At 45.8% G+C, this 25,422-nt stretch overlaps 1 protein-coding gene across 3 annotated transcripts in view; it reads left to right on the forward strand.

Annotated features, from left to right (window-relative positions):
• LOC126299485 (uncharacterized) overlaps window positions 1-25,422 on the forward strand; it is a 326,941-nt gene that overhangs the window by 137,412 nt on the left and 164,107 nt on the right. For all 3 annotated transcript variants that reach the window (XM_049991422.1, XM_049991423.1, XM_049991424.1), the window contains one exon: window positions 22,107-22,213. In XM_049991422.1, coding sequence (XP_049847379.1) covers window positions 22,107-22,213 — 107 coding nt within the window. The remainder of the gene's footprint in view (window positions 1-22,106; window positions 22,214-25,422) is intronic.

The raw sequence follows: 25,422 nt of genomic DNA on the forward strand, positions 1-25,422 counted from the left end.
GCCTGTACTGTAGGGGGGCCAGACTATTAGTCGCAACAGAGGGTCCCTGTTTTGTTGTTTGATGGATTGTTTTTCTCCGCTGTAGCACTTCCAAGCAGCGTGTGACACAGCTTTGTACACCGACATACATTTTGTTTTTTCCACCAAGACTTCAAAGTCTGTGTCAGCTTCTAAACTGGCACTAACATGTTTTGATCCATTGGCTCTGACTGAAAGATGGACATCGCACTGTGTACACTGTGTAGACTTCTCCCACAACACACACAGAGGATGACTTTAAGTAAAAGACAGTCACAACAGATGGAAACTGGAAGAGTTTTGCGGTATTGTGGCGTATTTCCAAACAGCTGTCCAAAGGGGACTGACGGACTCTACATCTGAACTAATATTTCACTGTGATGGGACAGGAGATGGCACAGTGTTCCATTTCGATTGATTCCTCATATTGCAGTCATATACCCGGTCACTGTTTTGGTGCTAGCCATCCCCAGAAGGTGTTGCACCTCTGCCAAGACTCTTTCTCCATCTAAAACAAGCGATGTCAGCCAATCATTATGTGGTAATCAATAACGTACTATTGGACAGATGGGATGGAAAAGACACCATCGATGTACTGTAATAAGCATCACAGTTTATAGTTTGACCAATTTTAGCAATTTTACCAGTTTTTCTGTAACTTCAACACTGACCTATGACGCTGCAGCGTGCTTCCCTATTTCTGTATCATCGCTAAACCACCCCTTTGCTACTTTGAGAGAACCATACACTAGACTGTGAATGTAGATAGATGACTGTGCAGTACATCCATTCATTGTTACTTCTCGAACATATACATCTAAGTATACCAGATAGTGATCTACTTATTTCTAGCACTTTGAGCATAGTGTGTAATTTACAATCTTCCTCTATTTGGATGGAAGCCACAGGACATTCTTGCATTCTTAGAATAAAGTTAGAGACCGAAAGATCTCCTCACATCGTCTTTGACCAACGCCCCCTGCAACACTGGCACCGGTTTAATTTGCAGCTGACCAGAAGAAGACTACTGCTACTTTCCACATTCGTGAATGAGCAGAGCGAGCTGAGTCCATAACTGCTGTCCCGCACCCATCCAAGAGTACAACATTTCTCCAGATGCACAAATTTTGAGAAGGTTAGCACCCCTTATCTGTGTATAGTAGATAAGAAACTGTTGTGATGATATAACAGATGATTAAGAAAAAAACAACAGATGGTTTTGATGCATGATGGAGCTCCAGACAAATGGATTTTATTTTGAAGTATTGTGTGTAAGTCAACTGTGCTATCAATTCTAAAGTATTGTTCTAGTATCTCGGGTCAGTGCCAAGAAGGGATTGGTAAGAGAGAAAATAAACACATACACCCCTAAGGCTACACGGTTCTGCACCTAAAACACACTGTAATGTTAGAGCAGTGCCGTTCTCGACCTATTAGTTGTGGGGAATGCAATGCTGTTACTATCCCAATGTAGAAATATATCTCTAGTGCACGACATAGATTCCCGTGCAAGTTTCTCTACGATAAACTATGGCGGCAAATTCCACTTGCATACATTTTTAACAGTTTAATTACGTGTGATAACTATTTCAGGACAGTATTCCTTGCGCAATCGGGTTAAAAAAAGCGAACGAGTTAAGTAATTCTTTTTTATGCATTTTACAAGACCTGCATCTTCGCAAAGAGCAGACAATGATGAGCAAGAGAGGTCTAACGCCTGCAATCTGAACTTTTTTTTATAAATGAATAATATACCTTGTTCTATGCAGTTGAATTTCATGTCATGAGATCCTTCCTCTCCAGCACAGGGCCGCCAGTTTCCTTGCAGGGGAGGGGGAGAGGGGAAGGGGAATTGGGGGTTCACCAGAGGGGAAGGGGTTAACTAATTGATCAATTTAATTAAGTAGTCAATCAAATTGTTAGAGTGAGTGGGAGCTATTCGATTAACTCAGGCCTGCAAGTGTACTGAATCAGCGAAGGGGATGGTTGAGGGTTGGAGGTTTCCTGAGGGGTTGTGAGGAGGAGGGGGAGGGGGACAGGTGGCGGAACAATAGGTTACAGACCTGTCAATCAAAAGGAAAAAAATGGTTCAAATGGCTCTGAGCACTGACTTAACTTCTGAGGTCATCAGTCCCCTAGAACTTAGAACTACTTAAACCTAACTAACCTAAGGACATCACACACATCCATGTCTGAGGCAGGATTCGAACCTGCGACCGTAGCGGTCGCGCGGTTCCAGACTGAAGTGTCTAGAACCGCTCGGCCACACTGGCCGGCTCAAAAGGAAAGATTATCCCCAAGTGGTCATAATTCTCTTAACACAAGAATGGGTTAAGGACCTATCAGTCAAAAGAGCACAACAGGTTTGCCCCTAAATGTATACTTGTCCCTGAATGTAGGCAACCTGCAACTAAAAAAACGCGGCAGAACGCAGTTTGCCCTACTACTTATGCGAATTAACTGACTTTGAATGCGAAATGGTAGTTGGAGCTAGACACATGGGACATTTCGTTTCGGACATCGTTAGGGAATTCAGTATTCCGAGATCCACAGTGTGAAGCGTGTGCTGAGAATACCAAATGTCAGGCATTACCTCTCACCACAGACAATGCAGTGGCCAACGGTCTTACTTAACGACCGAGAGCAGAGTTGCCAATGCTAACAGATAACCAACACTGTACACAGCAGAAATCAATGTGGGACGTACGACGAACGTATCCTTTAGGACAATGTTGCTAAGTTTGACGTTAATGAGCTATGGCAGTAGACGACCGACGCGAGTGCCTTTGCTAACAGCACGACATCGCCTGCAGCACCTCTCCTGGGCTCGTGACGATATGCCCAAATTTCAGTTAGGGTTCGAGTGTCGTGCAGATCCCACGAAGCCATGGACCCAAGTTGTCAACAAGGAGTTGACTGGGTCCGCTGGTCCAGCAGAACCGATCTTTGACTAGAAATGGTTATGTTCGGCTACTTAGAGACCATATGCTACCATTCGTGGACTTCATGTTCCCAAACAAGGATGGAATTCTTATGGATGAGAATGCGCCCTGTCACTGGGCCATAATTGTTCGCGACTGGTTTGAAGGACATTCTGGAAAGTTCGAGCAAATGATTTCACCAGATCGCCTGATACGAATGCCTTCGAACATTTATGGGACATAATCGGGAGGTCAGTTAGCGCACAGCATCCTACACTGGCAACACTTTCGCAATTATGGATGGCTATAGGAGCAGCATGGGTCAGTATTGCTACAAGAGACGTCTAGCAAGTGTTTGAGTCCATGCCACGTCGAGTTCGGGCAAAATAAAGTTCTACACGATATTAGGAGGTATCCCATGCCTTTTGTCACCTCAGTGTATGTTACCCTATTTACTTATCTCAACAAATCTGCTCAAGATGGGTTTGCATACAATAATGAAACTGCTGTATATCTGTGTAGCTTGAGCTGAACCCACCTTATAAGTTCTACCGAGGTAAAGGAGCTTCCGTCACTATACTCGCAGATATCATTAGAGAAGAACAACTCAGTTTGAAAAGGATGGAAAGTGAAATTAATCAGAACCACATAAGACGGAATCAGCTCAGCATTTGACTAAAGTGATTCTGGGTATCTACGGCTTCCCGAAATTAAGAAAATGAATTTGAAAGCTATGCCCCCCTAATACTAATCACGGTAGGTAATCATTGCGCAATGTTGCTCTGTGCCTCAGCCTCAGTGCAGTTAGATAGTACAGCCCATGGGTACTCAGACTATAGCGCGAGACTTTGGCCGTGTGTGAACGAGAGAGCGAGCCATGCTTGCTAAACGCTTTCCTGTAAAGCACCTCAGAAAGTAATGAAGGAGCACGTTCGGCGGCGAAAGGGCGCTGCAGGCCGGAGCGGTTCAACCAGTGCCGCGCCGTGATGTAATCGCCAGCCGCACCGCCGCTACTCGCAAATATGCGGAAACCATTACGCTTTAATTCTCAGAAGCTCTATGAGAACTACTTGAAGTGAGCACAATTTCATTTCATACACTACTGGACGAAAAGTAAGCGAACGTGCAAATTAGTATACAGGCATTGATATTTGCATAAAAATTAGAATTTTCGGTTACAATATTTGCGCACAGTATATATGCAATAGTATTAAATTCAGTATACTGACAAAGGCAGTCAGATGGTATTGCATTTTATATTGGTTGCTTGATTTGGGGGGAGGGGGCCAAACACCGAGGTCATCGGTCCCAGCGGAATAGGGAAGGATGGGGAAGGAAATCGGCCGTGCCCTTTAAAAGGAAGCATCCCGACATTTGCCTGAAACGATTTGGGGAAATCACGGAAAACCTTAACCAGGATAGCAGAAACCGGGTTTGAACCGTCAACCTCCCGAATGATAGTCCAGTGTGCTAACCACTGCACCACCTCGACCGGTGTATTTTATATCAGTAGTACGGCATATAACAAGACATCGACGATTCAGGTGAAGAGGGTGGAACCTGGTATGAAGGCAGTGGACTCTGTGCGGTGTTGCTGTGTCTGTGCCTGCCTTTGCTGCAGGTGGCAAACAGACACCATTAGTGACAGTGCGTTTTGTGTACATAAACCGCCATTGTAACGCAGCCACTCGAAAAACAGTTATCATGTGATGAAAAACAAAAAAATGGGAATATCTAATCGTCAATTCGCCAAGAAGTTGAACCGTTCAAAAACACTGATTTATAATTTCGTTAGATTCGCGCACGATGTGGACAGAGCGGATAATATGTGCAAAGTACAAAATTGTCTGAGCCATCGAAACAGTTACTTTTGCGCAAAGCGAGGCCCACTAACCGTTATTCTTTTCAAGTTGTTGTTGATTTACAGTTGCCAGTAACGGCCAGGCGTGTACGATAAATTTCGTCAAATGAAAACATCTTGTATTCACGAAAAGACTGCAGATACCAACTCTAACACCCAAACATAAACAGGCTAGTCTGTAGTTCGCTGAAAATGATATGTCATGGTCTTGAGAATGGGATAAAGCGATCTTCAGTGATAAGAAAAAGTTTAATTTTGGTGGTGCGGATGGATTTCAATATGATTGGCATGATCTGAGAACAGAACAGCGCGTAAGAATGAGAGGAGATTTTAGTGGTGGAAGTGTTATGACTTGGGCAGCATTCTGCACTAAAGGTAAATCACACATTGCTTGGGTGAACACTACAATAAACTCTACATCTATATCTTCTTGGATACTCTGCAAATCACATTTAAGTGCCTTGCAGAGGGTTCGTCGAACCACCTTCACAATAATTCTCTATTATTCCTATCTCGCGCAAAGAACGAACACCTGTATCTTTCGGTGCGAGCTCTGATTTCCCTTATTTTATTATGGTGATCGTTTCTCCCTATGTAGGTCGGCATCAACAAAATATTTACGCATTTGGAGGAGAAAGCTGGTGATTGAAATTTCGTAAGAAGGTTCCGCCGCAACGAAAAACGCCTATATTTCAATAATGTCCACCCCAAACCCTGTGTTATTTCACTAACACTCTCTCCTCTATTTCGCGATAACAAAAAACGTGCTGCCCTTCTTTCAACTTTCTCGATGTACTTCGTCAATCCTATCTGGTAAGGATCCCAAATCGCGCAGTAGTATTCTAAAAGAGGACGGACAAGCGTAGTGTAGGCAGTCTCTTTTGTAGATCTGTTACATTTTCTAAGCGTCCTGCTAATAAAACACAATCTTTGGTTAGCATTCCCCACAACATTTTCTACGTATGACTTCCAATTTAAGTTGTTCAAAATGGTTCGCATGGCTCTGAGCACTATGGGACTTAACATCTGAGGTCATCAGTCCCCTAGAACTTAGAACTACTTAAACCTAACTAACCTAAGGACATCACACACATCCATGCCCGAGGCAGAATTCGAACCTGCGACCGTAGCGGTCGCGCGGTTCCAAACTGAATCGCCTAGAACCGCTCGGCCACACCGGCCGGCATTTAAGTTGTTCTTAATTGTAATTCCTAGGTATTCAGTTGAATTTACGGCCTTTATATTTGTCTCATTTATCGTATATCCGAAGTTTAACGGATTCCTTTTAGCACTCATGTGGATGACCTCACACTTTTCGTTATTTAGCGTCTGCAAACAACTTAAGACGGCTACTGAAATTGTCTCCTAAATCGTTTATATAGATAAGGAAGAGCACAGGGCCTATAACACTACCTTGGGGCACGCCAGAAATCACTTCTGTTTTACTCGATGACTTTCCGTCAGTTACTATAAACTGTGACCTCTCTGACGGTAAATCACGTATCCAGTCACGTAACTGAGACGATATTCCATAAGCACGTGATTTCACTACAAGCCGCTTGTGTGGTACAGTGTCAAACGCCTTCTCGAAATAAATTTGAAATCCCCTGTCAATAACATTCAACACTTCGTGTGAGTAAAGAGCTAGTTGTTTCACAAGAACGATGTTTTTCTAAATCCGTGTTGACTGTGCGTCAATAGACCATTCTCATCGAGATAAGTAATAATTTTTTTTCCAAAATCCTACGGCATATCGACGTTAATGATAAGGAATTGCAATTTAGTGGATTACTCCTATTACCTTTCTTCAATATTGATATGACCTGTGCAACTTTCCAGTCTTTGGGTACGAATCTTGCGTCGAGCGAACTGTTGTTGTATGTGATTGTTAAGTATATTACTATTGTATCAGCATACTCTGTACGTAACCTAACTGGTATACAATCTGGACGGGAAGACTTGATTTTGTTAAGTGATTTCAGTTTCTTCACTACTGCGAGGATATCTACTTCTACGCTCTTCATGTCGGCAGCTGTTCTTGATTCGAATTTTGGAATATTTACTTCGTCTACTTTGGTGAAGGAACTTCGGAAGTCTGTGTTAGGAACTCTGCTTTGGAAGCACTGTCGTCGACAGTATTTCCATTGCTACCGCGCAGAGAAGGCATTGATTGTTTCTTGCCGCTAACATACTTCACATACGATCAGAATCGCTTTGGATTTTCTGCCAGGTTTCGGGTCAAATTTCGTTGTAGGAACATTATAAGCATCTCGCATTGAAGTCCGCGCTAGATTTCGAGCTTCTGTTATAGATCGGCAATCTTGGATATTTTACGTCCGTTTAAATTTGGCATGTTTTTTTCGTCGTTTCAGCAACAGTGTTCTGATCCGTTTTGTGTGCCAAGGAGGATCAGCTCTGTCGTTTGTTAATTTATTTGGTATAAATGTCTCAATTGCTGCGGATACTATTTCTTTCAATTCAAGCCCCATCTGGTCTGCACTTACATTGTTAATTCGGATGGAGTGGAGATCGTCTCTTAGGATTTCGCCAAGTGAATAGCTACATTTTTCATTTATTTTTGGAGAATTTGGGGGTTGTTATTCAATGTCTCTACGACAACAATGTGTTCACTAATCCCTGTATCCGTGTTGATGTTCGTTATTAGCACACGATTATTTGTTGCTAGGGGGTCAAGTGTGTTTTCACAACCGTTTACTATTCGCGTGGGCTCATGAACTAACTGCTTGAAACAATATTCGGGGAATGCGTTTAGCACAATTTCGGATACTGTTTTATGCGTACTTCCGGAATTAAACATGTATTATTGCCAACATATCGAGGGTAAATTAAAGTCGCCACCAACTATAACTGTATGAGTCTTGTACGTCTTTGAAATCATACTCGAGGTTTCCTTGAACCTTTCAGCAACAGTATCATCTCTAATATGTACACTGAGATGCTAGACAGAGACTGGATTAGAATGTGAGAGGATCTATTGAACGACAGTCTAATGTTTCAACAAGATAATGCATCCGTCCATGTCTCTGTACAATAAATAGTAGTTTCAAGATAAAGATGTCGATGGCCTTCCCTGGCCTGCATGTAGCCTGTTTATGTCTTATATATGTCTACGACTTTCATAAAAAATTCGACACATGTATGCTTCAGACATTGTATATCGTTTTCGTAAGAACCCTTCCTTTTTGCTGATTTTCACTAGTGTATTAGTGATGTTGATCTGGGATGTCTTCATCCTTTCCTTTATGAAGTCTCGAACTCTGTTGGGGACAGTTTCAATGACGTGTCTGAATTGGGTGTGGAGAATGGCAATCCATTCTTCCTCAAGAGCCGACACCAGTGATGATGGACACTCGGGTCTGTAGCCTGGTCGACGTTCTAACATTTCAGGAATGTTATTGTCTACATACCACTGCTTTCCAGATGCTGCTTTATGACAAGTCGCATTGCCAAATGGCCCTGAGCACTATGGGACTTAACTTCTGAGGTCATCAGTCCCCTAGAACTTAGAAATACTTAAACCTAACTAACCTAAGGACATCACACACATCCGTGCCTGAGGCAGGATTCGAACCTGCGACCGTAGAGGTCGCGCGGTTCCAGACTGTAGCGCCTAGAACCGCTCGGCCACTCCGGTCGGTTCGCATTGTCATGCTGATACATGTATTCGTCGTCTCCAAACTGCACGCAGTACAGTGTTGTAAAATATGTTCACATAGCTCCACGTCCCGCGTTTCCTCAAGCACAATAAGAGGACTAAAACGCAACCACGAAAAACACCAGCTCATCCTCATTTCACTGCGGGCACCACACATGGTAGCAGGTATGGTGATTCAGCACTTCAAATCAGTGGTTTGCAATCATCCACTGCCCAGTGGTTCCGCCTTGAGCACTTGGTGTGGCCCGACCATTGTGTCACTCGCTAGTGCTAGCTGGACTGCTGGCAGCCTTCTCGAACTCACGGGTGATCGCTTCCGCTGGTTTCGTGTGATTTTTACAACTATTCTCTGCAATGCTCGACGGTCTTGGTTTAGCTGTGGTAACCACATCACCAAGAGTCGACTTTAGAAGGAAGTCCATTCTGGTGTTACTGTTTCTCTGCCAACAACACAGTACTGCCTGCCTCCGTTTCTAAAGGTGGGTCTGCCTCTCGTCACATCTAGTCACAATTCCACATTATATTGGGATGTCCGGATCCTTTTAATCAAATCGTGTATACAAGCAATGCTCTGTGAGTTTCGTTCGTGGTACAGCGTTACCAAGAGAGCGTTGTAGAGACGAATACGGCGCTACGTTGTATACTTATATTCGGCTATGTGTATTTCTTAATTATTTTACCGTCTGGCAAATTCAGGAAACAGTAACACCCGAGAGCAATTGTTTACCATAACGACACGTCGTTGCTAAAGTGTTTGCGTTTCGCAGAAAGCAACGCAAATAAGGGCGTGGTTCAACCTCGCGTGTACTCGTGCAGTAAAGACGTTTTACGTGTCACGTCGCTGTACATATAGGCACAGATGTTAGTTAACAGCTGTTAATGAAAACAGTTTAAACAGAAGAAGGTAGGACTGAAGATTATGGTTTAACTTCCCGTTGTCGACGAGGTCATTAGAGACGGAACACATACACTCCTGGAAATGGAAAAAAGAACACATTGACACCGGTGTGTCAGACCCACCATACTTGCTCCGGACACTGCGAGAGCGCTGTACAAGCAATGATCACACGCACGGCACAGCGGACACACCAGGAACCGCGGTGTTGGCCGTCGAATGGCGCTAGCTGCGCAGCATTTGTGCACCGCCGCCGTCAGTGTCAGCCAGTTTGCCGTAAAATACGGAGCTCCATCGCAGTTTTTAACACTGGTAGTATGCCGCGACAGCGTGGACGTGAACCGTATGTGCAGTTGACGGACTTTGAGCGAGGGCGTATAGTGAGCATGCGGGAGGCCTGGTGGACGTACCGCCGAATTGCTCAACACGTGGGGCGTGAGGTCTCCACAGTACATCGATGTTGTCGCCAGTGGTCGGCGGAAGGTGCACGTGCCCGTCGACCTGAGAGCGGACCGCAGCGACGCACGGATGCATGCCAAGACCGTAGGATCCTACGCAGTGCCGTAGGGGACCGCACCGCCACTTCCCAGCAAATTAGGGACACTGTTGCTCCTGGGGTATCGGCGAGGACCATTCGCAACAGTCTCCATGAAGCTGGGCCACGGTCCCGCACACCGTTAGGCCGTCTTCCGCTCACGCCCCAACATCGTGCAGCCCGCCTCCAGTGGTGTAGCGACAGGCGTGAATGGAGGGACGAATGGAGACGTGTCGTCTTCAGCGATGAGAGTCGCTTCTGCCTTGGTGCCAATGATGGTCGTATGCGTGTTTGGCGCCGTGCAGGTGAGCGCCACAATCAGGACTGCATACGACCGAGGCACACAGGGCCAACACCTGGCATCATGGTGTGGGGAGCGATCTCCTACACTGGCCGTACACCTCTGGTGATCGTCGAGGGGACACTGAATAGTGCACGGTACATCCAAACCGTCATCGAACCCATCGTTCTACCATTCCTAGACCGGCAAGGGAACTTGCTGTTCCAACAGGACAATGCACGTCCGCATGTATCCCGTGCCACCCAACGTGCTCTAGAAGGTGTAAGTCAACTACCTTGGCCAGCAAGATCTCCGGATCTGTCCCCCATTGAGCATGTTTGGGACTGGATGAAGCGTCGTCTCACGCGGTCTGCACGTCCAGCACGAACGCTGGTCCAACTGAGGCGCCAGGTGGAAATGGCATGGCAAGCCGTTCCACAGGACTACATCCAGCATCTCTACGATCGTCTCCATGTGAGAATAGCAGCCTGCATTGCTGCGAAAGGTGGATATACACTGTACTAGTGCCGACATTGTGCATGCTCTGTTGCCTTGCATCTATGTGCCTGTGGTTCTGTCAGTGTGATCATGTGATGTATCTGACCCCAGGAATGTGTCTATAAAGTTTCCCCTTCCTGGGACAATGAATTCACGGTGTTCTTATTTCAATTTCCAGGAGTGTATATTGGGGGAGGGTGGGGTATTAAAGAGGCCGTCTCCTTTCTAAGGAACCATTCCGGCATTTAGGTGACTCACGAAAAAACACACATCTGGTTGGCCGGACGGGCATTTGAACTGTCGACCTTCCGAATGCAATTTCAGCTTGTTACCACTGCGACATTTCGCTCAGTAGTCCAAACGGTGGCAGGAACGCGAGACATCTCTTACCGTCATCACCACTTTCTCGCTTAAATCTACCCGTTTTTGTCTACTACACTACTGTTATTGTTATTACTGCACTAATGGCAGCATGATGTTTTCACAGACCAAATATGAAGTATCTCAAAGAGTGTAAATAAACTTCTCGTTTATTCTCTTAGTTGAATTAACGCTTTAGGTCGTCATTTCCTGTCGAGTTATTAGTTATAATCCGACGTTGCTATTTTCGTGTGTATTCGTCTGATATACTGAAATATTGTTTTAGCTTCTCTCTATTTTTCTCATTGTAATATGCCAAGTATGTACCTTTATTGTATGATGCTTGTGCAGTATAGAATTACATTTGTGTTATTCTTGTGGAGCGTCTATGCTGCGAAATTATTTGAAGGAAGACAATTGGATCTGATGCTAGCACATAGCTTCTACTTCTCGAATGGCGCCATGTGCCTTCAGACTATAAGACAAGGTAGCGAGGTGTGGGATTTAACACTCAGCATCTACACACAAACAACTACTTCTCCGGTTGGATTGCTACTGTCCATGAGCAACCTCAACTACAGACGCAGGGAGAGAAAGACACGGTATTAATGACGTCGAGCAAGTTTTAGTTTCTTAAGTGAAGTATTTCCTTAGTTATTTTCAAGTTTCTGAGCGTTGCAACAGTTTCTGTCATCTAACTGAAAGAAGAGAGTTATGACGCACGTATGTGTAGCCAAGATGGTCTTCTCATAGGATGAAAACCTTTCTTATTTTTGAAGTATTTAGGTTCGATCGGTACGATATACTCTATTAGAACCATATTTGGTGGCTCGACAAAGTTTTCAGCCATATTTGGTTCAATATCTGTCGTGTGGTTGCTGTTCTGTTAAGGGATAGATTATCATACATTCGCAGATATTACCTACCACAGAACATCAATTTTAGAAATTGTTGAATAATATTTCAGCTAACTGACTCGCCCTTTGTCGCTAACTGAAATAAGATATTTTTCATTTTTCCTTATAATTCTATTATGAACACAATTGTTTCTTAGCTGTCCACAGTGTAACTTCAATATATTGAATGAAAATCGTTTTTCCAGGTTTATCTAATCATGAATATAAATTATTGGTGAAACTTCCTGGGAGATTGCTACAGCTGTCTGGAAATTAATTCCCCCAAACGTAAAGTAATGGGGAGTTACTACAAAAATTCTAACGAACCATTTTCAAGGAAAATAAAACAGATTTCTACAGTTTCCTAAGTATCTTCAAAAAGCCACATGTGTACGCCTCCCAAATGGAAGCAAAACAACAATCTTATGTAATAAAGTTTTCCTTGAGACTTATGAGTCTCAACTTCATCTACTAAATGGGGTAGTCGCAGGACTAGATAAGTGTTAACAAAATCCACCCTTTGGAACATGTCCAGTGCTCTCAGGAGCTTGCCACGAACGATAGTGCGGATAGCTTGAAGCAGGTGTTTATAGTTACAGTAGATCGTGCGGTGTATATCACGCGTGAAGGTGATCCCCAAACATTTGAGCTTGTCCAATAACGGCAGTGGAGCCACACTCTCTGCTGGAAGACCCCTACCGGCGGACATAGCACTAGATTTCGTCAGGTTCACACGGCTTCCCGCAGCAGTCCCATATTGGTTGATCCGTGCCAGTGCCTCTCGCACTTCATCCTCCGTTAGAACCGAGAACACCACGTCATCATTGTTATCCCTGTGAACCGGCTCCTCAAGCCGCGTAACAGTGGCTCAAGGGCGATGACGAAAAGCAGCATCGACAGCGGACATCCTTGACCGCATGACATTAATAGGGTCCGCCACACGGCCATTGACCAACACTCGCGACGTGGCACCTCGGAGGAGCCGCAAGACGAAGTGTATAAACCCGTGGGGAAAGGCCATCCGTCGGAGTAAGTTTCCTAGAAAGGCATGACTCACTCTATCAAAGGCGTGGTCGAAGTCCACTGTCACTAAGGCACTGCGACGGCGGCAGGTCGTGGCCAGGGCTATGACGTCACGGTTATCGCTGAGTGCCGTCTGAATGTTACTGTCGCCACCAAAGCACGTTTGATCCAGAGAGACGACTTGAGGGATGACGCGCCGAAGGCGAGCGGCAAGAATCCGGGTAAAAATCCTGAAGTCACAACTTAACATGGTCAACGGCCGACAATGCCCAACTCCCAGACCTTCCGATGGCTTGGGGCCCGGAATAAGCAAGCCGGATAAGCAAGCCTTCTACGAATTCGGGTGGGAGGGGAAGGTCAGGGTTCATCAGATCCTCATACATCGCAGTCCAGCGTGAGCCCATGATGTCGTAGAATGTGCAGTAAAACTCCAGCGGGAGCCCGTCTGGACCTGGTGCTTTATTCGCCGCTCCCTTATGAAGAGCGTCGGCGACCACATCAGCCGTAATTGTCGCTGTTAGAATCTCCGCAGCAGCCTCATCCAGGGTACCCTTCATTGAACAGAGGACATCAGTCGTTACCGCTGTGTTCTGTTCCTCTGGTGCATATAACTGGTTGTAGTGGTCCGCAAAGGCTTTTACGATGTCATTCCGGGACGTCAATCGACGACCATCTGGCATGTCGAGGGCGTTGACCAGCTTTATTCGACACCGCTGCTTCTTTCGGATAATATGATGCACGGACGGGGGCTCTCCTAGTACAGAATCGTGACATCTTGCGCGTACTACTGTACCTTCAAGACAGTGACGCATAATAAAAATTATCTTCGCGTTAATACGTTGAATTTCAACCTGTCGTTGAACATAGGATGGTTTGAGAGTTCCCGGAGAATTGTGAAATAGTATTCCACGGTACGTCGTTGCCACAGCATTTTGTCTTGACCGTAATTCATCATCGAACGACGTAAAGCAGGCTTAGTGCAGTCGAGCCACCACCGGAGTGTTGAAGGATACGCTTAAGGTGTTCTCACAGTTGTTCCACGTCGTTTCTACGACCTGCATGCATTCCGGATTCTTGAGATGGGTGACATTCAGCTTCCACAGCCTTCGACAGCGGCACACCTTCTGGAGCGAAACAGTGCAAATGTAGGCGATATGGTCGGAAGAGGTGGTAGGCCATAACTCAGCGTCGAGCGTGGCAGTTACGATTCCTTGGGAAACGTAGACACAGTCAAGACGACTTGCTGAATGGTTGGTGACGGACGTATATCCAGGCTGATCACCATGCACGCCGTCCCAAGAATCGGTGAGGTTCAGTTCATGCGCGAGCAGTTTGAGTTCCTGGCATGTGGTGAAATGGGGATGTTGGTCCTTCTGGGATAAGACACAATTGAAGTCGCCGCCAAGAATAATATGGTCGTAGCGGCTTACAAACAAAGGAGCAACCTGTTCTGAATAGAAACGCGACCGTTCCCGTCGCTTGGCCGTGCCCGAGGAAGCGTAAACATTGAACCGTTCAAGTTCAGTGTTGAGCCGTTGACTCAGTTTATTGTTACAGAGTGCAGCTAACCGTCTGACCGAACACACTGATCTATCGTGCCGCGATACTAGCCAGATGTGTTAGCTATTACACCACTGTAACAGTTCGGCTAATATACGTGCACGGACTACTCTAATCCATTGTCCTCCTTAAAGCAAACTTCAATTTAAGCCTTCACCCTATTTGCCCCCTTTTAAATCGTCAGTATCGCCGAAGATGTCTGTTATTGGAATAGCAAAAAAATGCTTGAAATGGCTCTGAGCAGTATGGGACTTAACATCTGTGGTCATCAGTCCCCTAGAACTTAGAACTACTTAAACGTAACTAACCTAAGGACATCACACACATCCATGTCCGAGGCAGGATTCGAACCTGCGACCGAAGAGGTGACGCGGTTTCAGACTGAAGCGCCTAGAACCGCACGGCCACACCAGGCGGCTATTGGAATATATATTGGAATGTAATGGGAAAATCCTTCCTATACCTCAGGTAAAGGTGATCTATAGATCTTATATATCATTATCATAGATGAAGTTGAGACTCGTAAGTCTGAAGGAATACTTGATTGTTTAAGATGTATAGATGACCTATGGCTGAGGTACAGGCAGCATTTCCCCATTACGTACAAAGCTGGGGTACTATTCCAAAGACTGACGATTTAAGAAGGGGAAAATAAGTTGAAGGTGTGAATTGAAGTTTGCGTTATGAAGGGCATTGGACTAGAGTATTCTGTGCAACTCTGTTACCAATAACGCTATGATGGGGTAATGGCTAAGACATCTACCTAATAAGCAGGAAACCCGGTATTATCGCAAATTTTAATTAATTTCTTCAGCTTATATCATTACCGTAGCAAAACAACAATATTGGGAAATTACACTGAGTGTTCATATGTGATAATGGATAGTTATTGATTTACCGACATAGTTTCTTATTCCTGTTGTTATCGTCAAATGTCTCGTCGACAGAAATACGTATTAACAGATGAAAGACAGGAGTACCCAACACTGTTTGCGAAAATTGTAACATTCACAAGGAATACTCTGAATCGTTCCAAAAAACCGGAGAATGCGTAGAACACTGAAATAATACTAAATGATTGAGACTACAGAGAGATGGCGCGCGCCTTCTTTTATGTGAGTCGATGCGGAGCTATCAAAGTGGAAAAGTGGAAGCAAGTGCCGATATGCCTTGTCGACGTCAAAGGGCGTGATATCAGCATGTGATGTGGCGGAATGTTTGGTCTCCAAGAAACAGGTTTATCGAACTGTGCATTGTGGCTCGTACAGGGTATGCTGCTATGACGGTGATGCTTTCATGGATGGATGGATAGAAAAGGGTTGTATCCAACGACGAGCGGGCACTGGACCACACAGTGTGACCACAGCACTGGATGAACGCCTTCTTGTCTATTTGGGCATAACCGACAGTTAAGCTTCGTCCGCAGTTTTGGCTCCACGCTGCAGTACTGTGGACATGTCTAGAGCTGGACTGGCGGTATGCATTCCACTGGATCGGGACTTCCATCGATGAGAAACTACAGCTCTTCCCACTAGAAAGAGACCCCACAAACAAACATTTGCTTAAATTACACTCAAAGGCTTTGCATAAAAATCAGGAAGTGGAATAAAATGAACATGTCATACCGTGTTCATGGGGAAATAAAGGTAAATCACAAAAAGTGCTGGAAGCGACCGCCCTCGACTTGTAAATACAGTTAACACGACGCTGCAGATTCTTGAATGTTGCTGCCAAAAACTCTGGTATCACTGCCTGAATTTCACGGATGATGCAATCTCGTAAATCTTCCACGTTGTGTGCTTTGTTACTATAGATCTTGCCTTTTAGGCCACCCCAAAGGAAAAAGTAAGGTGGCGTTAAATCAGATGACTTAAGGGGCCTCAGTCCTTTCGAAATCACTCTGCAGGGGAAAAATGATCCGACCTCAGTCATGGTCACTCGAGACGCGTGGCATGTGGCACCATCCTGTTGGTACCAGCCGAGGGTAAATTCTTCATTGTCCAGCTGGTTCACACATTCCCAAAACACTTCGATCTAAACTCCACTTGTCCCAGTAGACTCGAAAAAAAACTGGCCTGATGCAGCGACGCTGTGATACTGCACAGAAAACGCCAATCTTTTGTGAATGCAGGTGTCGCTTGACCAGGCCATGAGGAGTTTACACAACCAGAGAGACGGAATCACGCCTCATTACTGAACCGTGTGTACTCGAATATTCCTGGCCTCTGAGCAATAAATTATTGAAACCAACCGCAAAATATGACGCGTTTGTCTTTGTCATTGACATTGACATTCAGTTCCTGAACAACTATGAGCCTGTATGGATGAATGTCGGCTTTTTCGGTAGCTCTGTGACATGTGCTCCGTGACATTCCACATACCTGAGATAAACGTCGAACAGATTTTGAAGGAGAAGCCAGCAATCGTTGTTTCATGTCAGTCACTTTTTCTTCCCTGTCGTGAATATCCAACACCGTTCTACTAACACCTTAAACTGCAGTGGCCACATGAACTCCGCCACCGGTGTGCCGCTTCATCTTGTATAGTGGTGGCCGCATACTTATTAGACGATACTGAGGTGAAGGCAGTCGGGCATACTGCATTGTTGAGCGGCATAGCGGACAAACGTCGAGTGTGATCGTTCTACATCTACATTTATACTCCGCAAGCCACCCAACGGTGTGTGGTGGAGGGCACTTTACGTGCCACTGTCATTACCTCTCTTTCCTGTTCCAGTCGCGTACGGTTCGCGGGAAAAACGACAGTCGGAAAGCCTCCGTGCGCGCTCGAATCTCTCTAATTTTAAATTCGTGATCTCCTCGAGAGGTATAAGTAGCGGGAAGCAATACATTCGATATCTCATCCAGAAACGCACCCTCTCGAAACGTGGACAGCTAGCTACACCGCGATGCAGAGCGCCTCTCTTGCAGAGTCTGCCACTTGAGTTTGCTAAACATCTCCGTAACGCTGTCACGCTTACAAAATAACCCTGTGACGAAACGCGCCGCTCTTCTTTGGATCTTCTCTATCTCCTCTGTCAACCCGACCTGGTACGGAATCCACACTGATGAGCAGTACTCAAGCATAGGTCGAACGATTGTTTTGTAAGCCACCTCCTTTGTTGGGGTGTCACTGGCTGTAACATGTGATCTCGTCACCTATGTATTGAGGGAAACCTGAACTGCTATCGCTACATCACGGAGGTTTTAGAGCTCGAAAGACTGCTCCTCCTACAGGTAACTTATCACGCCATATTTCAGCAGGAGAACGCCCGGTCACATGTGGCGAGGAATGTGCTAGCCTTCTTCGAAGAACGAGGGGGACCACTGCCTCCCTGGCCTGCAAATCCGCGTAACATGTCGTCCGTCGAACACGTCTCGGATAAGGGTGGTCAGAAACTACTCCGTTCCTAACTTCCTGTAGCCACTATCGATGGCCTCGAACGCACTTACAAACGCCGTGGCATAGTATATCCTGTCCCTCTTTGATTCCGTGCCACAACGCTTCCGTGCCCTTCGCTCCCAGCTTCAGGCAGTGTTGGCTTCGGTCACACAGCTTGAGGCTGTTGCCAATGGGCATCACTGTGGGGGTCCAGATGGGGGTTTGTCGGGGACGGCCAGCTCGTCCCACGCATCCCCCGATCGGACTACGACTGTGGTTGCCCGAGATACTGCCCGCATTGAGGCTGATCCCTCCCTCACCTGTGATAGAGTGGGAGGTCGCCTCGAGGTGTGGCAGGGGGCGAAAGACATTCCGGAGGGCTGAACGGAAGGCCTCTCCAGTTTGTCTGACGAACCGGTTTCAGGCTCTGTCTCAGGCTGATACTGATCTTCGGCAGGACATGGCTGCTTGTCCTGTTCCAGAGGTTGCCCCTCAGTCTGCAAGATCCGGGCGGTCGCAGAGGGTGGGCTTACTGGTAGTTGGGAGCTCCAACGTCAGGATCGTAATGGGGCCCCTTAGGGATATGGCAGCAAGAGAGGGGGAGAAATCCAATTTACACTCCGTGTGAATACCGGGGGGAGTCATTCCAGATGTGGAAAGGTTCCTTCCAGATGCCATGAAGGGTACAGGGTGCATCCATCTGCAGGTGGTCGCTCATGTCGGCACCAATGATGTATGTCGCTATGGATCGGAAGAAATCCTCTCTGGCTTCCATCGGCTATCTGATTTGGTGAAGACTGCCAGTCTCGCTAGCAGGATGAAAGCAGAGCTCACCATCTGCAGCATCGTCGACAGGACTGACTGCGGACATTTGGTACAGAGCCGAGTGGAGGGTCTGAATCAGAGGCTGATACGGTTCTGAGACCGTATGGGCTGAAGATTCCTCGACTTGCGCCATAGGGTGGTGGGGTTTCGGGTTTCGCTGGATAGGTCAGGAGTCCACTACACGCAGCAAGCGGCTACACGGGTAGCAGGGGTTGTGTGGCGTGGACTGGGCGTTTTTTTAGGTTAGATGGCCTCGGGCAAGTACAGAAAGGGCAACAGCCTCAAAGGGTGCGGGGCAAAGTCAGGACATGCGGGGACCAAGCAGCAATCGGTATTGTAATTGTAAACTGTCGAAGCAGCATTGGTAAAGTACCGGAACTTCAAGCGCTGGTAGAAAGCACTGAAGCTGAAATCGTTTTAGGTACAGAAAGCTGGCTGAAGCCAGAGGTAAATTCTGCCGAAATTTTTACAAAGGCACAGACGGTGTTTAGAAATGATAGATTGCATGCAACTTGTGGTGGCGTGTTCGTCGCTGTTAGTAGTAATTTGTCCTGTAGCGAAGTAGAAGTAGATAGTTCCTGTGAAATATTATGGGTGGAGGTTACACTCAACAACCGAGATAGGTTAATAATTGGCTCCTTTTACCGACCACCCAACTCAGCAGCATTAGTGGCAGAACAACTGAGAGAAAATTTGGAATACATTTCACATAAATTTTCTCAGCATGTTATAGTCTTAGGTGGAGATTTCAATTTACCAGACATAGACTGGGACACTCAGATGTTTAGGACGGGTGGTAGGGACAGAGCATCGAGTTACATTATACTGAGTGCACTACCCTAAAATTACCTCGAGCCATTAAACAGAGAACCCACTCGTGGAGATAACTTCTTGGACCTACTGATAACAAACAGACCCAAACTTTTCGACTCTGTAAGTGCAGAACAGGTAATCAGTGATCATAAGGCCGTTGCAGCACCCCTGAATATAGAAGTTAATAGGAATATAAAAAAAGGGAGGAAGGTTTATCTGTTTAGTTAGAGTAATAGAAGGCAGATTTCAGACTACCTAACAGATCAAAACGAAAATTTCTGTTTCGACACTGACAATGTTGAGTGTTTATGGAAAAAGATCAAGGCAATCGTAAAAGGCGTTTTAGACAGGTACGTGCCGAGTAAAACTGTGAGGGACGGGAAAAACCCACCGTGGTACAACAACAAAGTTAGAAAACTACTGCGAAAGCAAAGAGAGCTTCACTCCAAGTTTAAACGCAACCAAAACCACTCAGACTAACAGAAACTAAACGATGTCAAAGTCAGCGTAAGGAGGGTTATGAGTGAAGCGTTCAGTGAATTTGAAAGTAAAATTCTATGTGCCGACTTGACAGAAATCCTAGGAAGTTCTGGTCTTACGTTAAATCAGTAAGTGGCTCGAAACAGCAATTCCAGGCACTCCGGGATGATGATGGCATTGAAACAGAGGATGACACGCGTAAAGCTGAAATACTACACACCTTTTTCCAAAGCTGTTTCACAGAGGAAGACCGCACTGCAGTTCCTTCTCTAAATCCTCGCACAAACGAAAAAATGGCTGACATCGAAATAACTGTCCAAGGAATAGAAAAGCAACTGGAATCACTCAACAGAGGAAAGTCCACTGGACCTGACGGGATACCAATTCAATTCTACACAGAGTACGCGAAAGAACTTGCCCCCCTTCTAACAGCCGTGTACCGCAAGTCACTAGAGGAACGGGAGGTTCCAAATGATTGGAAAAGAGCACAGGTAGTCCCAGTCTTCAAGAAGGGTCGTCGAGCAGATGCGCAAAACTATAGACCTATATCTCTGACGTCGATCTGTTGTAGAGTTTTAGAACATGTTTTTTCCTCGAGTATCATGTCGTTTTTGGACACCGAGAATCTACTCTGTAGGAATCAACATGGATTCCGGAAACAGCGATCGTGTGAGACCCAACTCGCTTTATTTGTTCATAAGACCCAGAAAATATTAGATACAGGCTCCCAGGTAGATGCTATTTTCCTTGACATCCGGAAGGAGTTCGGTACAGTTCCGCACTGTCGCCTGAAAAACAAAGTAAGAGCCTACGGAATATCAGACCAGCTGTGCGGCTGGATTGAAGAGTTTTTAGCAAACAGAACACAGCATGTTGTTCTCAATGGAGAGACGTCTACAGACGTTAAAGTAACCTCTGGCGTGCCACAGGGGAGTGTTATGGGACCATTGGTTTTCATAATATGTATATAACCTAGTAGATAGTGTCAGAAGTTCCATGCGGCTTTTCGCGGATGTTGCTGTAGTATACAGAGAAGTTGCAGCATTAGAAAATTACAGCAAAATGCAGGAAGATCTGCAGCGGATAGGCACTTGGTGCAGGGAGTGGCAACTGACCCTTAACATAGACAAATGTAATGTATTGCGAATACATAGAAAGAAGGATCCTTTATTGTATGATTATATGATAGCGGAACAAACACTGGTAGTAGTTTCTTCTGTAAAATATCTGGGAGTATGCGTGAGGAACAATTTGAAGTGGAATGATGATATAAAATCAATTGTTGGTAAGGCGGGTACCAGGTTGAGATTCATTGAGAGAGTCCTTAGAAAATGTAGTCCATCAACAAAGGAGGTGGCTTACAAAATACTCGTTTGACCTATACTTGAGTATTGCTCATCAGTGTGGGATCCGTAACAGATCGGGTTGGCGGAGGAGATAGAGAAGATCCAAAGAAGAGCGGCGCGTTTCGTCACAGGGTTATTTGGTAACCGTGATAGCGCTACGGAGATGTTTAGTAAACTCAAGTGGCAGACTCTGCAAGAGAGGCGCTCTGCATCGCGGTATAGCTTGCTCGCCAGGTTTCGACAGGGGGCGTTTCTGGATGAGGTATCGAATATATTGCTTCCCCCTGCTTATACCTCCAGAGGACCACGAATATAAAATTAGAGAGATTCGAGCGCGCACGGAGGCTTTCAGACAGTCGTTATTCCCGCGAACCATACGCTACTGGAACAGAAAAGGGAGGTAATGACAGTGGCACGTAAAGTGCCCTCCGCCACACACCATTGGGTGGCTTGCGGAGTATAAATGTAGATGTAGATGCACGTTTAGAGGCTCTGACTGCAGCAAATGGCAGCTACACACTGTACTAAATTCTAGCCGTCAAAGTGCACGTAAAGTTCTCTGGTTCAACTCATTTCTGTACTATTGTGTCCTTAATCTATGAAGTAAAATTCATTGTAGACACATCATCCTGGTGCTGCAATTAACATAAACAGTAGAGTATTTAAGCACGCTCTTATTGTACTGATGCAGAGAAGTGAGCCGCAAACTGGCTGACAAAATGTTGTTTGTGATGACAGGCTTCTCCGTGGGAGACGACCTGGGCTTCTCGCAGTCGCTGTCGGCCCTGGAGGCGAACAGGCGGCGATCCGTGGCGGGCCGCAGCACCAACGTCCCGAGGAACGGGGTGAGTGACGACACCTGCCAGTTACGTTGTAATCACTGCTCTTCACTGTGCATGTCAGTCTTTGAAATTTCATTGGCCCAGCACCCCACTACTTTTAATCGATTGTCTAAAAATACTGTAAGGTTTTCCTGTCTTCGCTTGCTGAGCATAACTCACTTATCTGTGATTCACTCCACGGGTTATGCAGAGTTACTGTTATTAAATTAGCAAACAACTAAGCGTCCTAGAGACCACCATTATTATCCTCTCTTCGCACCACGTGTCACAGTTAACAAACCCACATATGAATAGAAAATCACAGGGAACACGAAGTAGCGTTCCGTGCTCAAAAAACGAGGGCACCAGTATCTCACCGTGCTTCTATCACATACACTATATAATCAAAAGCATCTGGACACCTGCTACTGAACATTAATATGGGGAGTGTCCATCCTTCGCCTTTATGACGGCCTGAACTTTGCTGGCGACACTTTCAGTGAGGTTTCTGTGTGTCGTTGGAGGAATGGCACCGTTCAGAACCGAAACAAGAGAAGGTAGTGAGTTTGAACGCTGAGGTCTAGAACGATGACGACGTTATACTTCACCGCAATGGTGTTCTGTTGGATCCAGGTCGGAGCCTCGGGCAGGCTAGACCATTTGAGGAATGTTATCGTACATAAACCACGGCCTCACATATGCTGCTTTGACAAGGCGCATTGTCGTGCTGGTACAGTCATCGTCTCCGAACTGTTACTCCACTGCACAGAGTAAATGTGTCCATATCCTTCCACATTTAGTGCTTCCTTAAGGGCAATAAAGGGGACCACACCCTAACCACGAAAAACACTCCCATACCGCGTCACCATCTGCTCCATACTTCACAGCTGATCCTACACATGATTCCAGGTAACGTTCCAGAGGCATTCGCAACACCCAAACCCTTCCATCGTATTGTCGCAGGGTATTCATCTCTCCAAATCGCTCGTTCCCAATCATACACTGATCAGTCCCATCGTTCTTTTCACAGCGTCATGCGTCACTAGCACAGAAATGTGTGGCTTATTAGGATCTGCTCCACCACTATACCCCGTTCTTTTAACGCCATACTCACAGCTGTTGTCCCAGCTGGACTACCAGTAGCACGTTTTAATTCTGGAGTAATTCCTTCCGTTGATTTCATGCGATTTTTTACAAGCACCTTCCACAATGTTCGTCACTCCCTGCCCGACATCACTGAGCTCTCCTGGTCGACCCATTCTGCTGTTAATGCTTCTCTACTGGCAACATTCTCCGCCTCTTTTATAACGGTAGCTCCACCTCCTGTATCATCTAGTGATCAATTCCGCATTACGTAGGGTTGTCCGGATACTTTCGATCAGGTAGTGTATATTAAAATGAAAATAATCTGCACGTCATAAATTCGTCGATTTTTATGCTGACACTTTTCTTTAAATGAAGTACTTTAGGGATGTATACTGTTTAACGTGTCATCGATGACGTGGTCTTTTGGAAAGGAAGATTAGTGTTTAACGTCTCGTCGACCACGAGATCGTTAGAGGTAAAGCAAAATCTCAGATTTGGAAAGCATAGAGTAGGAAATCGGCCGCGTCGTCTTCAAAGAGGCAAAGCAAAATCTCGGATTTGGAAAGCATAGAGAAGGAAATCGGCCGCGTCATCTTCAAAGAAACCATCCCAGAATTGGCCTCGATAGATTTAGTGAAAACACTGAAAATCCAAATCTGAATGTACGGATGGGGATTCGAAGCGCGCTTCTCGCAAATGCGAGTCCAGTACTGTAACCTCCGCCGGTTAAAATGAGGTACTAGATCGCTCTGAAACACTTTGTCCTTCGCAGGTTCAAGAAACAACTGAGATCTGTCGAATTAATAGATATTTGTTCCAAGATAAATGCCGCCGTATAACAATTCCTACTTATTTCTGCAGACGATGTCGTCATAAATATACAGATTGTAATTTCCTTTACAGTACTGAGCATGAATTTCAATACTGTAAATTACACATGCTCGTGAAGGAAAAACTGAGGGAAATTGTGTTAAAATTATAGCCAGATGAGTAGCACAGCAACGTTTCGCACCTCACGCTATGCGAATGAGACATAAAGTACGAACCACGATTATAAAGTTTGAACACGATATTTTCCGACAGTTTGTAAAATAAAGGCGTAAATCAGAAGATCTTCGTATCAGTTGACGTCTTTTTGTGTGTATTGTGTATAGAACCAGAGACCTAGAAACGACGGAGAGGCTTCGTCCTGCCATAGCCCTCAGTGGTTCACAACCCTACAATGGGTCATAGCATTCCACCCACCCAGGGTTATTGTGCGGTTCGGCCACCAGTGGACCCCCCGCCCCCCTCTTCCCCCGGGAACGTCTCATAACAGACAAGTGTACCCCAAGTGTTTGCATGGTAGAGTAATTATGGTGTACGCGTACGTGGAGACAGTGTTTGTGCAGCAATCGCCGACATAGTGCAACTGGGGCAGAATAAGGGGAACCAGCCCGCATTCGCCAAGGCAGATGAAAAACCGCCTTAAAAATCATCCACAAGCTGTCAGGCACACCGGCCCTCGACACTGATTCGCCGGGCGGATTCGTACCGGAGACCGGCACACCTTCCCATTCGGGAAGCAGCGCGTTAGACCGCGCGGCTAGCTGGCGGGCTAGTTGACGTATCTACTATTTATGCTAATGAGCCAAAACGTTATGACCACATGCTTCATAGCGTGTTGGTACACTTTTGGAACTCAGTACAAAAGCGACGCTGTAAGGCATGGATTTGGCACGTCTTTGGTCGGTTTCGTGAGGTACCTAGCACCAGGTGTCTACGTATAGGTCTCGAAATCCCCGTAAATTACTTGTCGGTGGCTTGTGCGTGCGGAGCTGGTCCCCGACAGCGTCCCAGACGTATACAATAGGGGTTCGGATCAAGCGAATTTCATCGCCAAGACATCAACGTGAGTCTACTATCCTGCTAATCAAACCACTGTACCTTGTTACTGACCATCTGATACAGACATTTGTCGTGTTAGGAGATGACATCGCCTCTGGAAAAGACGTCGGGAATAAAGGGATGCCGGTACTCCGCAGTTCCGCAATAAAGGTCACGTAGTCCACAACTGTCACGGTGCCTTCAATTACTACGACAGGTTCCACGAAAGCCGAAATGAATATTCCCCATATCATCAGAACAATACCCCCACCGGGCTACTT

The sequence above is a fragment of the Schistocerca gregaria genome, chromosome X, assembly GCF_023897955.1.
Source record: "Schistocerca gregaria isolate iqSchGreg1 chromosome X, iqSchGreg1.2, whole genome shotgun sequence".
NCBI lineage: Eukaryota > Metazoa > Arthropoda > Insecta > Orthoptera > Acrididae > Schistocerca > Schistocerca gregaria.